The 16,594-nt window shown below is 66.7% G+C and overlaps 1 protein-coding gene across 9 annotated transcripts in view; it reads right to left on the bottom strand.

Moving 5' to 3' along the window:
• Window positions 1–16,594, bottom strand: part of TNS3 (tensin 3) — a 106,308-nt gene that overhangs the window by 39,189 nt on the left and 50,525 nt on the right. For 8 of the 9 annotated variants that reach the window (XM_070424858.1, XM_070424860.1, XM_070424861.1 and 5 more), the window contains 9 exons: window positions 16,119–16,241; window positions 15,046–15,110; window positions 12,174–12,257; window positions 10,990–11,102; window positions 10,546–10,606; window positions 9,518–9,593; window positions 4,645–4,774; window positions 4,297–4,362; window positions 3,306–3,410 (listed from right to left, as the gene is read on the bottom strand). In XM_070424858.1, the coding sequence (XP_070280959.1) occupies window positions 3,306–3,410; window positions 4,297–4,362; window positions 4,645–4,774; window positions 9,518–9,593; window positions 10,546–10,606; window positions 10,990–11,102; window positions 12,174–12,257; window positions 15,046–15,110; window positions 16,119–16,241 (823 nt within the window). Of the gene's footprint in view, window positions 1–3,305; window positions 3,411–4,296; window positions 4,363–4,644; window positions 4,775–9,517; window positions 9,594–10,545; window positions 10,607–10,989; window positions 11,103–12,173; window positions 12,258–12,883; window positions 13,452–15,045; window positions 15,111–16,118; window positions 16,242–16,594 lie in introns of those variants that run through there. The other variant, XM_070424864.1, reaches the window with a different exon arrangement.

The raw sequence follows: 16,594 nt of genomic DNA, 5'->3' as shown, positions 1-16,594 counted from the left end.
TGCACGCCCGGCGAGCCCAAACTCAGAGCTAAGCCCCAAACCCAGAGCCGAGCCCCAAACTCAGAGCCAAGACCCCAAACCCAGAGCCGAGCCCCAAACTCAGAGCCAAGACCCCAAACCCAGAGCCGAGCCCCAAACTCAGAGCTAAGCCCCAAACCCAGAGCCGAGCCCCAAACTCAGAGCCAAGACCCCAAACCCAGAGCCGAGCCCCAAACCCAGAGCCAAGCCCCAAACCCAGAGCCGAGCCCCAAACTCAGAGCTAAGCCCCAAACCCAGAGCCGAGCCCCAAACTCAGAGCTAAGCCCCAAACTCAGAGCCAAGACCCCAAACCCAGAGCCGAGCCCCAAACTCAGAGCTAAGCCCAAACCCAGAGCCGAGCCCCAAACTCAGAGCTAAGCCCCAAACCCAGAGCCGAGCCCCAAACTCAGAGCCAAGACCCCAAACCCAGAGCCGAGCCCCAAACCCAGAGCCGAGCCCCAAACCCAGAGCCGAGCCCCAAACTCAGAGCTGAGCCCCAAACCCAGAGCCGAGCCCCAAACTCAGAGCTAAGCCCCAAACCCAGAGCCGAGCCCCAAACTCAGAGCCAAGACCCCAAACCCAGAGCCGAGCCCCAAACTCAGAGCCAAGACCCCAAACCCAGAGCCGAGCCCCAAACCCAGAGCCAAGACCCCAAACCCAGAGCCGAGCCCCAAACTCAGAGCCAAGACCCCAAACTTAGAGCCGAGCCCCAAACCCAGAGCCAAGCCCCAAACCCAGAGCCGAGCCCCAAGCCCAGAGCCGAGCCCCAAGCTCAGAGCCGAGCCCCAAGCCCAGAGCCGAGCCCCAAACTCAGAGCCGCCTGAGCGGCCAGGCGGGAGGCTCTCGGCAGTGCCGCCGCCGCCATGCCTGCCAAGGGGCTGCTGAGGTGCCTCGTGGAGCACCGAGCTCTGCAAACGTTTTCTAGAAACGAGCGGCCTCCAGATTCTTGGAGAAACAGATCAGAGAAAAAGCAAGCGGAGGAGTGAGGCGCTCTGGCCAGAGCAGCCGCCTCCGGGAAGGGGCGTGCCTGAGGGATCCACCTCGGGGAGGTCCGGGCTCCGGGTGTCCCGGGCGGCTCCGGAAGGCAGACACCGCGGTGGGACACGCAGGGGCTGTGGCTGGCATGTCCTGGACGTGGCAGCTGGACGAGGCAGCTGCGGGGGCCAGCGTGGCCCCTCTCCCGCGCCCCAACCTGCTGGCCTGCCCAGGGCACCGGCCTGGCAGCCTCTGCAGTGCGGCCCAGCCTCTCAGACACTCCCGTCTCAAACCTTCCATCCCGCGAGGCAGCAGTCACACTGCTGACCCGAGAACCAAGTCCCCAAGGCGGGCGGCACGGCCCCTCCTGCCACGGCCCCTCCCGCCATGGAAACCGCAGGCTGTCACTCAGCTCCCAGCCTCCTCCGCGCCCACCACCACCATCTCCTGCCTCAGACGCTCTGTCTGCTGCGCAGCCCCAGGCAGAACGCCTGTCCCGGTGCCAGGGGTTTTGCAGAAGCCACACACCCACACCCACACACATACATGCATGCACACATGCACACACACACACACGCACACACAGGCACACGCCTGCCTACCTTCCACACCGCCCAGCAGCCCCTTCAGTCTATGTGGGACCCGCTTTTCCTTTTCCGGGAAGAAAGCTCCAGCCCAGAGGAGCAGCATCCTGGGGGGCGTGCCTCCCAAGGGCCGGCCCCCTCACCCCCCCCTCCCCCGCCCCCTCCAGTACCGCCTCCCTCCCCCGCAGCATGAGCACAGAAGGTGGAGGAGCCTGTTGGCTGAGCAGGGACTTTGACTCCCCCAAAGGCCGGGCAATGTAAACAGGAGGTGGGGCTCAGTGCACTCAGGGTTGGTGAAACTTGAACCCCGGAGGCCGAGGAGGCGGAGAAAAGCTCAAGGCAGGGCCAGGCACCAGGCCTCCCCGCCCTGCCAGGCAGTGCCAAGCGCGGTCCTGGGCAGCTTCTGCAACCACTGCCTCCTCCGACACCAGCCAGGACGCGGCCTCCGTCTCCCTCTCCTGGGCCCTGCGAGGCCCCACCGGGGAGGCTGTCACCCCGAAGCCGCGTTCCCCTCACAATTCCCTCCACGCCCCCCCACCCCCCCCATAACGGGCAGCTTTCCCTCCCCGGGCCCTGGGTCTGCTCGCTCTGCACACCTTTGGAGGAAGGCCCAGACCTGTGCTGAGACAAGAGGGAGGCGAGAGAACCTGCACCCACGACAGGGGAGGGGGTGGGGGGGCCCTTCTCTCTCGGCTCCCGATTCCACGTATCACATATTTAAAGGCAGCGCTCTTTCCTGCCGGGATGTCTGAGCCCCACAAGGAGGAAGTGCACCTGCAGGGAGGCCTGGGCCCGCCTCTCGGGAGGAAGTGCACCTGCAGGGAGGCCTGGGCCCGCCTCTCGGGAGGAAGTGCACCTGCAGGGAGGCCTGGGCCCTCCTCTCGGGAGGAAGTGCACCTGCAGGGAGGCCTGGGCCCGCCTCTCGGGAGGAAGTGCACCTGCAGGGAGGCCTGGGCCCTCCTTTCGGGAGGAAGTGCACCTGCAGGGAGGCCTGGGCCCTCCTCTCGGGAGGAAGTGCACCTGCAGGGAGGCCTGGGCCCGCCTCTCGGGAGGAAGTGCACCTGCAGGGAGGCCTGGGCCCTCCTCTCGGGAGGAAGTGCACCTGCAGGGAGGCCTGGGCCCGCCTCTCGGGAGGAAGTGCACCTGCAGGGAGAGGCCAGGGCCTGCCCGTCACCAGGGTCTGGTTCTCAGTCGGTGGTTGAGAACCACCGAGTTCTCAGGAGCCCAGGAGACTCTGTGCCGACATCAGTCGCCTCCGGTGGCCCCTCCCGTAAACCCTTCCCTCCTCACGGCGGCCCCAACCAGAGTGCATATCCGGGGGAACGGAGAGCAGGTGTGGGAAGAGGGCTCATGAACACAGACGTGATGCAGCCCCGAGCCCAGGCCAGCGACACAGAAACAAACCGGAAGGCCTGCTGCCCCGGCCGCCCGCCCCGGCCCTGACGCCTCCTGTGCGACGGGAAGGGATGGGGAGGGGAGCGGTCCCTGCGACAGGCGGCTACACCGTCCACAGGGAAGCTCCCAGGTGGTCGTCTGACCGACTGGCCGCCGCCCATCACAGCCCACCAAGAGCCTGACCCAAGTCGCCAAGCCTGATCTCGCAAGCACCCCAAACCCCCAAGGGCGGGGTGCTGCCCTCTACACAGAAGGTGGGGTGCCCAGCCTCCCGGCCCCTCGGGGACTGTTCGGACCCAACGTGTGGCAATGATGCCAGACCCCCAGACCCACCTTCCCCGTCAGCTCCCAGGTTCTCGTAGGAGTCCCAGCGGATCAGCGGGTCGGCCGTGTTGAAGTCCACGCTCACGCCATGGTTGCTGCGGAAATGCTCACAGCCTGCAGGGGGCGGGGACACGGATCGGTCAGCCGAGCCGGCGGCTGGAGCTCGTGCCCAACGATGGGGCTGGGCACCGGGTCAGCCCTGCCCTCCAGGCCTGGCATCGCCACTCGAGCACCCACCGGCCCGGACACATCACTGCAACGGCTCTGCAGGAAGGAAAGGCGGGCGCGGCCCTCAGCCCACGCGTGCGGCTGGGCTCAGAAGCTCCCGCTGTCGGGGGCTGAGCCAGGAGGGCGACCGGCTCACACAGCGAGTGCACGCGGGTTTGAGAGGCCACACGCAGGGATCTCAGGGTGGAAACGAGCCATCAACCCGAGGATGAAGGGCTGGTGGCTCTTCCAGTGCATTTTCAGAAGAAGGAGAATCTACTTTAAACACAAGTGTTTGCGACTGCAGAACGTGTGATCTTCCTTAGAAACATCGGCTGCTCGGTAAGGAGAAGCGTAAACGTTTGGCGTCGCCGCCCCCAGGAGGAGGGACAGAACTCAGGGGACAGGACGTGGCCGTCGTCGCCGCTAAGAGCCTACAGTGAAGACCTGTATCAGGAACCTGCACCATGTGGCTCAGTGGGTACAGCGTCAGCCAGGGACTGAAGGGTCGCAGGTTCGATTCCAATCAAGGGCACGCACCTGGGTTGCAGGCTGGTTCCCGGGCCGATCAGAGGCAACTGATCGATGTGTGTCCCTCACATCGATGTTTCTCTCTCTCTGTCTCCCCCTCCCTTCACTCTCTTTAAAACTCAATGGGAAAAATATCCTCGGGTCAGAATTAAAAAAAAAACCCACAACAAATAAAAAAAACCCTATATCATGAAAATTCCCAAACACGGGCAAAGGTGGGAGACATCCAGAGACCCCACACCAGCCCCCGCCCTGCACCCACCTTGGATCCTCTCGGGGGAGGCCGAGAACACGAGCTCGATCTTCCCACTGGCAGGAAAGCGGTCGTCTGCAACAGAGCACGCGGGGGGGTGAGGGACGGGGCACGAAGGCCGGTGTCCCCCCCACCTGGCCAGGACACGCAGCCCAGAGCCGCCCCAGCGCCCGGCATGGACACGTCGGCGGCTCGCTGTTTCTCTAGAACGCCTTCTGTGCTGTCAGCTGTCAGTCCTTCCTGGCATTGGTCACAGTTTGGTCCATTGGGTCGTTAGGGGAGGGGCAGGGAGAAGAGAGAATCCCACAGGCACCTGTGGCTCCTCCACACTGTCCGCCTCCGTCCGCGGGGCCTCACCTTGGCAGGCGCTGTCCAGGTCCTGCTTCCCGAACACCAGGCTGCAGCCCTGCACGGCGCCCGTGTGGAACTGCAGGCGGAAGATGACGTCACGGGTGGCCGAGCGGTACTTCTTGTGGTAGCACTTCACCTGGGGAGAGGAATGCAGGCTGCAGGACAGCCCCTCCTCCCTCCGCCTGCAACAGCACGGGGCTGTGCACGGAGGCCAAGGAGGGCTGGGGCTGTGCAGGGACAGCCGAGGAGGGCTGGGGCTGTGCACGGAGGCCAAGGAGGGCTGGGGTGGGAACAGAGCCAGGTGGGCTGGGGCACAGGTCACAGTGGGCCGTCCCCAGGGAACCCCGGTGTGCAATGCCCAGGTCTCAGTCCTCGATGGCCACCCCGGCCACGCAGACGCCCTGCAGGCAGTCTCCTGGGGAGACGTGGGCCGCGTGGAATCCATGGCCTCTTTCCCCTCAACATCAACAAATGCTCGTGAGGAAGCGTTTCTGTCGTCTGAACTCTCCGTGCTCCCACAAAAGAAGCAGGTGGTCATTACCGTGTGTGATGTGCAGCATGCGTATGCATGGGCTGCGATTAGAGAGAGACGGGGGGGCACAGAGAGGGAGAGAGAGAGGAAGGCGGGGGTGGGGGCAGAGAGAGAGAGAGACACAGAGAGAGAGACACACAGAGAGGAAGGCAGGGGATGGTCTGTGAGGTTCGCGCATGTCTGAGGGTGAGGAACGGCTAGAACACGCGGCTGTGGGGCCGGCACGCACACGCTCCAGCCTTGCTCTCCACCAGCCACATGCGACCGGCCGTGCTCAGGGTGAACGCTGAGCCGTGACAGGCACGTAGGGGGCAGGCACTGTGTGAGGGATTCCGACCTGCGGGCCCCTGAGCTGCTGTTCGCAGGTGCTGGTCCCTCACAGCCCCGCCCAACCCCTGGGCCAGACGAGGCAGCTCTCCTCACCTCCGCCCACAGCAGCCAAGCACCTGGCCCGGGAGTGAGGCTGGAGGGTCAGCCTGGAGCACCTGCCGGGCTCAGGGCCGGCCAGTCCTGCTCCCCACGCCCGAGGCCAGCCTCCCCAGATGCACCCCCGAATCATCTCAGCTCCCGCGTGGGCAACACAGACCGCAAAACTGGGGGACCCCCAGTGCACCCCGGACGGGGAGGGTCAGCCATTTCGCCGGCTGTGCTGGTGGCTGTCTAGACAGGCCTCAGGAATGTCTCCCGAGAAAGCGCCCGCCGCAGGGGGCTGGCTGGTCCTCCCGCAGCCCGCGCCCCGAGTCCCCCGAGCCCACGACTGGGGCTCCGCTGGCCCTTCATTCCCCAGGCGGGTCAGCAGGTGCTGCTGCCCCTGAACCCCGAGGCCCCAGCGCTGAGACCACAGGCGGGAGGAGCCCAGCCCTGCAGCCCAGGGGACTCAGACGGTCCGGGGGAAGGACGGACACGCAGGAAGCTGGGAGGTGGGGACGGGGGAGGCCCCGAAACAGCCGCCTGGAGCCCGTACAGGGAGAGGCAAGCCCTGCCCTTCCCGCCGCTCGCAGGAAGCAGCGCACAGCGGTCTCTGCCCCCGGAGGCCCTGGGAGCGTCCGGACCGGAGCCTGCAGCCTGAGGCCTGGGGCCCGAGCCGCAGCGGCCACAGCGCAGGACGAGACACGCAGGGCGCGACGTGTTTACCGGCGAGCGGGCTCTGGGCGCCGGCCAGGCTCCCACGGGCCTGCCCCACGCATTCCTCACCGGGTGACATAACGCCCGCGTGTTTACCGCGCCTGAGCCCCGCCCTCCCCTCCCTGAGCCCCGCCCTCCCCTCCCTGAGCCCCGCTCTCCCCTCCCCTCCCCGAGCCCCGCCCTCTCCTCCCGCGGGAGGAGCTGACCTTCAGCGCCAGGTGTGCCGGGCGCGGCGTCACCCATGCCGGCCCCGGGGCAGGAGGAGGGACAAGCAGCTCCACTCCCGCGCCTTCCGCCCCCTCCCCGGCCAGCGTGGGCAGGGCCGGGCCGCCTTCCCTGCGGCTCAGGAGCCGCCCAAGGGCCTCAGCGGCCAAGCTCTCGATGGAGAACCGAGGCTGCACATGCACCCGCCCCGGAAAGGCTCGGGGCTCGCTCCACCCCGGCCACTTTCGCCACGTGCAGAGGTGCCGGCCGGCCAACCGCGGACCAGCCAGGCGCACGGAGCACACGTGTGCCCGCGGGTCACGGGGACGCGGAGGGGTGACCGGAGGGGACTGGTGCCTGTCTTGCCTCTCAGACTCAGCAACCAAAGGGCCCCCGGCTCGGGGACACGCCCACCTGACTCCCGGGACACGCCCACCTCGCACCCTAGACGCGCCCACGTGGCTCCCCGAGACACGCCCACCCCGCTCCGGGGACACGCCCACCTAGCTCCCGGGACACGCCCACCTCGCACCCTAGACACGCCCACGTGGCTCCCGAGACACGCCCACCCCGCTCCCGGGACACGCCCACCCCGCTCCTAGGACACGCCCACCCCGCTCCGGGAATGTCCCAGCATCCTCTCTTCCTGCGCTGATCCCTCAGGTCATTTCAGGAGGGTCCGGCCTGGTCCTTGGCTGCCCGGAGCCCCGCTCCCACCTTGGAACCTGCAGCTCGTCCCTGCGCCTGGGCAGTCACACCAGGCCCCGGGCCCGCCGACCCCTGCACCTCCCAGCCCTGGAATCTGAGCTCTGAGCTCCGGGAGTGGGTCTGCCCGGCCATTCACGGGCGGTGCCGGGGGACCCAGGGACGGCCTCACTGGGAACCTTCCAGGAGGGTTTGCTGGGTGAATACAGGGAGACAGGCGGACCTGCGCCCCCGGATTCGGACGCTGGAGCGCTGCCCCGCGGCTGAGGCTGTGCTCAGAGCTGTGCCTCTAGGAGGTGGTGGTGGGGAGGTCACCAGGGCCTGACCCATGTGACGGCCTCACAGGAGAGGCGAGGAGGACACAGCGGGGTGCACAGGAAGCAGCCGTCCATGATTGTCTCTCATCACTGATGTTTCTCTCTCTCCCTCCCTGTCTGAAATCAATAAAAATATACTTAAAAAACAAACAAAAAAGTAAGCCCAGCCACGAGAAACCTCGCCTCCCGTCCGGGCTCCTCCGCGGCTGAGAACGTGGGTTCAGGATGGGACCCTCAGTGCTCCCGCTGGGGAGCGGACGCCAGAGCTTTCGCTGGGGCGTTGGGATGGCCAAGTGCTCAGCTCCATGCCTTGCTGCTGCCTCACCCCTTCTCATCCCCTCAGGGCCCCAGGGGACTCGTTCCCACGGCCCCTCCCCCACAGGCCCCTCCCTTTCAGTGGCCGGGGAGGCTGGACAGACCTGGGGCCCCAGCCAGAGGGCTGCTCCCCTGGAAAGTGTGTGTAGGGTGTGGGTGTGCCCAGGGTGTGGGTGTGCCCAGGGTGTGGGTGCCCAGGGTGTGGGTGCCTGTGGTGTGGGTGCCCAGGGTGTGGGTGTGCCCAGGGTGTGGGTGCCCAGGGTGTGGGTGCCTGTAGTGTGGGTGCCCAGGGTGTGGGTGCCCAGGGTGTGGGTGCCCAGGGTGTGGGTGCCTGTGGTGTGGGTGCCTGTAGTGTGGGTGCCCAGGGTGTGGGTGCCCAGGGTGTGGGTGTGCCCAGGGTGTGGGTGCCCAGGGTGTGGGTGCCTGTAGTGTGGGTGCCCAGGGTGTGGGTGCCCAGGGTGTGGGTGCCCAGGGTGTGGGTGCCTGTGGTGTGGGTGCCCAGGGTGTGGGTGCCCAGGGTGTGGGTGCCCAGGGTGTGGGTGCCTGTGGTGTGGGTGCCCAGGGTGTGGGTGCCCAGGGTGTGGGTGCCTGTGGTGTGGGTGCCCAGGGTGTGGGTGTGCCCAGGGTGTGGGTGCCTGTGGTGTGGGTGCCCAGGGTGTGGGTGCCCAGGGTGTGGGTGCCTGTGGTATGGGTGCCCAGGGTGTGGGTGTGCCCAGGGTGTGGGTGTGCCCAGGGTGTGGGTGCCCAGGGGTCTGTGTCCTCCTGACCCCACTGGCTTAACACTGAGAATTCAGGTGGGACACGATGGAGTTCACAGCCACTAAGAAACAGTCTTAAAACCCATATTTTTAGGGGAAATTCATGAGAATCCTTAAACGGTGAATGAATCATTTGTAATAAAGCAAAACGCTATCCCTTAGACCGTGTCACTGTCCTGGGCCACACAGACTCCACACAAGCTAATCTCTGCACACGCCTCCCAGAATCACTTTACACTTATGATGTTTTCTACGGTCAGGATGCATGAAAGGCCACGATGGGCCAGATGGTCCACCTGAGAACCAGCCCAGGAATCAGAACCTGCTCGAGGAATCAGCGTCTGAGCACTAGCCACCCCGCGATGACCCCACTGAATCTCACACTCGGCTGCCAAAGGCAGGTCCACGACTTATATCCTCCCCTGAAGGCCTCTGACCAACAAAGGCTGCACCTCACGGTCGGGAACGTGGCCGTGGGGAGGGCAGTGGCTGACACGCATCAAGTGGCCGTGAATGTGTCTGTGGGGAGGGCAGTGGCTGACACACACAGAGTGGTCGTGAATGTGGCCGTGGGGAGGGCCGTGGCTGACACACACTGAGTGGTCATGAATGTGGCCGTGGGGAGGGCCGTGGCTGACACACACAGAGTGGTCGTGAATGTGGCCGTGGGGAGGGCCGTGGCTGACACACACAGAGTGGTCGTGAATGTGGCTGTAGGGAGGGCCGTGGCTGACACACACTGAGCAGCTGGGATATACTCTGTCCCTCTCGGTAAAGCGGCTTCCCTCAGATTAATCAACTGCCTTGAGGTAACGGCTGCTCCCCACTTCACACAGGTTTCTGGGGCCAAGGTTCACTGTCCCTGTTCTAGGGTGACTTTCCCCCCCGAGCGGTGGCCAGGGGCGCAGGGGGCCAGCACTCACCATGACGTCCCCTTTCAGGAGCTGGGCCGGCTCTATGGCGATGTAGATGCGACTCGGGTTTTCGGGGCCAACGTTGCTTTGGAAAAACAAGGAGGCGATGGTCACGTCATCTCAGGGCTTCCCGGGAGGAAGGCGTTTCGAGGAAAGCAACCCGACAACTGAAAGCTCAGAAGTTACACAGAATGCCCCGAGGGCCCGACCAGCTCCTGGGATCCTCCGGGGACAAGGCTCAGGAGCGGGAGCTGCCGGCCGGGCAGGTTCGGCAGGGACCGCAGGCCACCCCGAGTGCACGGGCACGCGGGGGCCACGGTGCCCACGCCTCGGCCTCGGAATTAGCGGAGGGCGCTGTCCCCCGGCCCGGGCCCAGCGAGTCAGAAGGAAGAGCAGCTGGTTTTCAGTGGCGACATGGGGGTGAGGGCACTTTTTGCCTCCACTCACTCTCCGTGAATGTTCACAAGGTGTTTAGGCCAACACCAAACAGCCCAGAATGGGTGCAAATTCTGAGCGTGGTCTGGCCGGCGTGGCTCAGGGGCTGAGCATCAACCTACGAACCAGGAGGTCACAGTTCAATTCCCAGTCAGGGCACATGTCCGGTTGCGCGCCCGATCCCCAGTGTGGGGTGGGCAGGAGGCAGCCGATCCCTGATTCTCTCATCATTGGTGTCTCTCTCTCTCTCCCTCTCTGAAATCAATAAAAATATATTAAAAAGAAAAGACAAGTTCTGAGTATGTGCATCTATCCTGTCTAAAATGCAAAGGGCAGAGAAAGGCCAACGGTAAAGGCTGTCACAGGGCGGGACGTGCTTCCTTCCCCACAGCACGTGGGGCCCGCCTCCGTCCACGCCCCACCGTAAGCCTGACAGCCAGCCGGGTGGCGTGTGGTGGTGGTGAAGCTGGGCTGGGACGCAGCACCAGCCACCGAGGAGCACTGACCACGGGCATCCTCTGCCCCACGCCCCTCCTGTCGCAGAGCTGGCCCGACTGCCCGATGCCACTCCCGGCACAAGCCCACGAGGCCGACGCACTTACTAGATCCCCGAGGTGTAGACGGGCTGCATGGCCTGGTACAGCTTCAGGAAGGGCCGGCACACTGCAGGGGAGGAGAGAGGGAGAGAGGGAGAGAGAGAGGGAGAGAGAGAGAGGGAGAGAGAGAGGGAGAGAGAGAGGGGGAGAGAGAGAGGGAGAGAGAGGGGGAGAGAGAGAGAGAGGTCGATCTTCTTGAGGAACCACGCAGGACTGCGGGGAGGGAGCCGGCGCCCACTAGCTGCCTTAGGCTTGGACTCAGCGCCGCAGTCGCACGGCAGCATGAGGGGCCCGGGGTCGCCTGGGCTGTCTGTCCTTCCTGATAAGTGAGTGGCCCCAACTCGCACAGGGGGCTCTGTCCAGTCCTGACCAGGGGCCTGGGCCTCAGGACGGAGGGGTGCCCGCCCAGAGCAGGGACGGGGATCTCCAGCCTGCGGGGGGGACACTCACCCCCGCCCGTGTCGAAGTTGGGGGTGCCGTGCAGGATGACGAAATGCAGGAAGAGGGGCGAGGCGTTCATCTTCACTGTCCCCGACAGCAGCCCACTGAGGAACTGGACGTACCTGCAAGGCATAGGCGGTGAGCGCACAGGTGGCACCTCATGGCCTAGCCTGGGGGGACCCAGGAGGGAGCCAAGCAGCCCGTGCGTCTCCAGTGGTGCCTGCACATCCCGCATGTGCCCGTGACCGTCAGGGGGACGGTTCTACACGGACGAGTCTGCCCGGCCAGCGTGGCCCAGTGGTTGGGCATCGACCTATGAACCAGGAGGTCACGGTTCCCTTCCCGGTCAGGGCACTCAGGTAGGCAGGCGATCCATGATCCTCTCTCATCATTGATGTTCCTGTCTCTTTCCCTCTCCCTTCCTCTCTCTCTAAAGTCAATAAAAACATATTTTAAAAAAATAATAAAATAAAAATAATGAATGGGATGTTTCCTCGCTGGGCCCTGGGGCTGGGGGTGTGGGAGGGACCGGAGTGGGGCCCAGCCTGCCATGCCCGATGCTGCCCGACCACGGCCCCTCCCTCCTCCCGGGGGGCCAGACTCCAAGCACCAGGAAACCCCCCAATATCCGACCATGGCATGGGTGTCCCCCGCCCAGGACGGCCGCCCTCCGACCGAACCACCAGCAGGCTCAGCCTCACTTATATTTTTTTAAAAATCTCTAAGTTACGCCTGCAATTCACGCACTGGGCTCCTTTAGTTCAAAATAGGCGGCTGGGTTTGTGCATGAAGCAAGCTGAGCCGGTTAAACACAAAGTTAGGCGACCGGGCTGCCGGCCCTGCTTTGAGGAAGGTGTGAGGGGAACATGGGCTCTGCCAGTCCCTCTCCTGGTGCTCCCACTGTCCTGGTGGCGAACAGCTCCTCTGTCCTCCAGCATAAACAGGGGCTCCCCAGGGTCACCCAGGGTGGGAGCCCTGGGACCAGAGGGCTGGCTGCTGCCGCCAGGCCTGGCCACCAGGGGGCGCCACACGCCTCCCCTTTCATCCAGGGGCTGCCTGTCAGAGCCACCAGGTCAGCAGGAGGGTGGCCCTGCCTCCCCACGGAGGGCTCGCTCCTGCTCCTGGCCGCCCAGGGCCGTCTGCACGTTGCACCTGTCGGCCCTCATGGCCGTCCCCTCCGGCGGGACACGTACCGCTTCTGGGACGGCTGCATCAGCGCGGAGACCTTGTCGTCGTAATACTTCTTCATGGCAAACCTGTCGAGGGCCTGGTCGGCGCTGGGGAGGAGAGACGGCGTGTCAGCCCCGCGCGGACACGACAGAGGCCGGCGGCGACAGACACGTCCTGGGCTGCGCTGGGCCCGGCGCCCACCGGGTCCCCATTTTTGGGGGCACCATGCGAGCCACCTTTGCCTCTCCTCCCGGCCCCGAGTCCCCACAGACGCGCCGAGGCCACAGTGGACCCAGGTGCAGGCCCCAACCCCGTAAGAAGCAGCAGCCCCGCCCAGGGCTGTGGCCCCAGCTGACACCGCACGGCCCCCAGGGGCGCCGGCCTGGCTTCCGCATGGCCCCTGGCCACACGCCTCCGACAGGGGAGCGGGCTTCAGAGGCTCTGGGCGAGACTGGGGGGTGGACCACATGTCAGCGTCACAGGGGAGTGGACGTGCCCGAGGCCACCGTCCGTGGGCACTGCCCCCCCCCCCCCCCGTGCCCCAAAGGCGTGTTTGGGACCCACAGGGGTGGCCGAGTGCTTCCACGGGGAGTCACGGCCTGGACAGGCTCAGAGGTCAGAACACACGCCGCCCGGAGGAGACGAGGCCCTCGGGCGGCACGGCTGTTTGTGACGTGACTCATTCCACGCCGGCTCCTCCGGGAACCCCTCCCGGGCACAGGGGCTGTCTCACCGCCCGCTGGCCCCCCGATTTCAGCACAGCCCGTGGAATGTGAGGTCAGACGGCGTCACCAGGCTCACGGCCGCCCAGAGCTCCCTGGAAAGTCTGGTCTGAGTGTGGCCTCTGCTTAGAGAAACGTGGGTGCTCACGGCTCCAGAATCACGTCAGAAATGGGGCCAGGGCAGGGGCCAGGCTGGAGGCACCGAGCAGACGGGAGGACGGTGGCCGCCCCCTCGGGCCCACACGGGCCGCTGCTGCGCATCCACCGTTGGGCTGGGTCCCGGGCGCGGGTGGTGGCGGGGCACCGGCTCTCACGCGCTGAGAACACGGTTTCGTAGAAAAGCCACCCGTCCCTTGTCTGGAAGCCCCTTGTTTTAGTGAACGGGCTGGTGCTCATGCTCAGCGGTGTGGCTCCCGGGGCGTGGCTCCCGTGGCGTGCTGTGAGCAGGGCCCTGCCGCCCACGCGTGTCTCCAGGCGCCGGTGCAGATGCTCTTCCCGCTCTGCGCCTAGAACTTTCCGCTTGGATCTCGGAGCGGAGTCTGTGGCCCGAGGAGCCCGCTCCCCGGACGACCTGGGAGTGACCTTGAGGCACAGCCGTGACAGCCCAGCGGTGACTGTTGCCGCGGCCACGTCGGCGGAGGGCCCGCAGCAGCCGCCGCTGCTCTAGGGCAGGGTGGGCGGGTGGGAACCACTTCCTGCCGAAGCCCTGTGGGCGGGTATGACATCACAGGCCACAGAGAGTCACGCACTTAGGTCAGCGGCCGCGCTTGGTCAACATGCAGTTAACCCCGCGTCTTGGCAGGGCCAGACCACAGGCCTGGGAGGGCCGTACACAGCCCGCAGCCGCACGTCCCACCCATCCTAGGAGAACCGGGGGCCCCTGGACAGGCAGCCCCGGCAAAGGCTGAAACTGTGACCTTCTCTGCGTGGGACAGAGCGAGCTGCGCAGCCCCCCCCCCCCCACCCCCCACGGGCGTCGGGAGACAATGAGGAGAGAGCGAGCCAGTGCCAAAGCTCTGAGCTGTCCCTCTGCCCCTGACAGGCGCCCAGTCCTGCCGCTCTGGCTGCCCGCCCTGTGGCTGTACTGGGTGCCCCACATGCCACAGCACAAGGACCCACCACAAGCTCCGGGAGACAGCCAGCGCCCTCTCATGGGCGGGAGTGTCCACCTCGTGGCCGTGCAGCTGAACCCAGAGCGCCACGGCAAAAAAAGGCAGCTCTCAGCCGCCTGTGGGTGACGAGTGAGGAAGCTCTCGGTCTCCTCATTTCCAGCCCCACAACCCCCCGGCCCCGGCAGTCGGGGTGGGGACAGAGCCCCGCTGTTGGGGCAGGAACACGGGGGCTCTGTCAGGGGCCGCCGGGAACCTGGTCCCCGTCCAAGTGCCTCTGGCCTTGCCGAGGGCCGGGCGAGCCGGGAGCCGGCACACAGGGCTCATTATCGAGGCCTCCCCCCCCACGGGGTTTCCTCCTGGCGCCCCGCTCCCCGTGTTTCCAGGGAAAACAGTGGAAGCCGGTCAGCCTCCTGCAGGGGAGGAGGGGGCTGGCGCTCCCCTGACGGCTTCTGTTTCCTCGGACGCAGCCGCACAAAGTGGCCATTGAGACGCCAGGACCGCGCAGGCGGCCGTGGGGACAAGCTCCTCACGGGACTTGGGGGCGCACACGGGCTCCGGGGGTCCCTGGGCGCCCTGCACGCTGGCTGGACAGGAGGCTGGCTCTCGGCCCCCTTGCTCGCTGTGCTCCCGTTTCCATCCCAGGGGGGCGGCGGCTCCCACACCCAGGACGAAGGCTCCTCCCACGACGGCTCTTCCAGGCCTGAGAGCCGCCGCACAGGCTCCTGGGCCAGCACCCGACCCCCAGCCCCGCGTCTGTAGGTGGGAGCCCTGACCCTGCCTCCGGGGACTCGAGGGGCAGGATGCAAGCGCCCTGAGCCCGGGCAGCACACCCAGCGCGCGGCCACCCCTCTCGGCGCGGTGTCCACGGAGCCGGCTGCGCTCCTGCCCCCTGCACCCTGGGTGGCAGTGCGCTCATGGTGTCTCCAGGCTCCAGGAGGCCGTCGGCGTGTCACACGCGTGCACACGCCTGTCCCCCCGCGAGCACGGCCTCCGCCCGGGGACCTGGAGGGACAGGCCAGCCCCGCCTCCCGCCCGCCCGCTGGGCCCACGCCGCCTCCTACCTGGCGAAGACGTTGGTGAAGTGCATGTAGGAGGCGATGACCACGCCGATGCGGCCCTTCCCGCCCTGCGGAGACAGAGGCCGTGTTCCTGCGCCCCCGCCCAGCGCCGGCAGGACCAGGCTTCCCCGGGCGATGACGAGGCGCTAGCGTGAGGGGCCGCGACCCCCGGGCAGCAGGGCACGCACCCTGGGGGCCCAGGGCAGAGGCGGGTGCCCCCCTCCCACCGCCGCCTCGGCCAACCCGCGAGGACACACACGTCAGGTCCCCATCGGGCGGGCATCCTGCCCACAAGGTCCATCAATGACCAGAACTGGGGGGCGGGGGGCGGAAGTCCGAGCAGCGTGCTCTGGAGCGCCCTTCTCTTCTTTACAAGGGGCGCTCCTGGGAGGAGGGGCGCCTGCTCACCGTGCCCTGTTAGTCCCTAAGGCCCGCGGCCACCCAGGGACCTGGTCCCACAGACCTGCAGCCACTGGGGCCTGGAGGGGTTCTGTGAGGGGAGAGGGCACCCCGACCCCGGGCCCAGGCGGGGTTCTGTGAGGGGAGAGGGCACCCCCACCCCGGGCCCAGGCGGGGTTCTGTGAGGGGAGAGGGCACCCCCACCCCGGGCCCAGGCGGGGTTCTGTGAGGGGAGAGGGCACCCCCACCCCGGGCCCAGGCGGGGTTCTGTGAGGGGAGAGGGCACCCCCACCCCGGGCCCAGGCGGGGTTCTGTGAGGGGAGAGGGCACCCCCACCCCGGGCCCAGGCGGGGTTCTGTGAGGGGAGAGGGCACCCGCACCCCGGGCCCAGGCGGGGTTCTGTGAGGGGAGAGGGCACCCCCACCCCGGGCCCAGGCGGGGTTCTGTGAGGGGAGAGGGCACCCCCACCCCGGGCCCAGGCGGGGTTCTGTGAGGGGAGAGGGCACCCCCCACCCCGGGCCCAGGCGGGGTTCTGTGAGGGGAGAGGGCACCCCCACCCCGGGCCCAGGCGGGGTTCTGTGAGGGGAGAGGGCACCCCCTCCCCAGGCCCAGGAGGGACTCTGTGAGGGGAGAGACGGGGGGGGGGGGGGGTAGGAGATGGCGGGGGGGGGGCTCACCCTGCAGTGGATGACGACCACGCGCTGCGGGTGGCCCTGGAGCCAGGCCTCCTGGGCCTTGCAGATGGCGCACACCTTGTCCAGGGGCGGCGCGTGCAGCTCGGGCCAGCCCACGTCCAGCACCTGCAAGGACGGTGGCTCAGAGGCGGCTCCGGGGCGGGTCCCCACGGTGGAGACACGGCCGCGGGGGGCCGGGGAGAAGACACAAAGGCCTCGCCCGGCCGGCGGGGCTCAGGTCAGGGGCTGAGCGTGGACCTATGACCCCGGAGGTCAGGGTTCGCTTCCCCGTCAGGGCACAGGCCCCGGGTTGGGGATGGGCTCCCCAGTGGGGGGCGTGCAGGGGGCAGCCGGTCCATGGCTCTCTCATTTAAGCTTCTATCTCTCTCTCCCGCTTCCTTCCTCTCGGAAATAAATGGAAACAAAATGAAGTGAAGCGACGCCTGGGAGAGACGGAAACTTCCTGTGACCCACACTCA

Source organism: Myotis yumanensis, unplaced genomic scaffold, assembly GCF_028538775.1.
Source record: "Myotis yumanensis isolate MYYU_CA2020_CCGP unplaced genomic scaffold, mMyoYum1.0.hap1 SCAF_9, whole genome shotgun sequence".
NCBI lineage: Eukaryota > Metazoa > Chordata > Mammalia > Chiroptera > Vespertilionidae > Myotis > Myotis yumanensis.
This window is presented reverse-complemented; position numbering and strand designations above follow the sequence as displayed.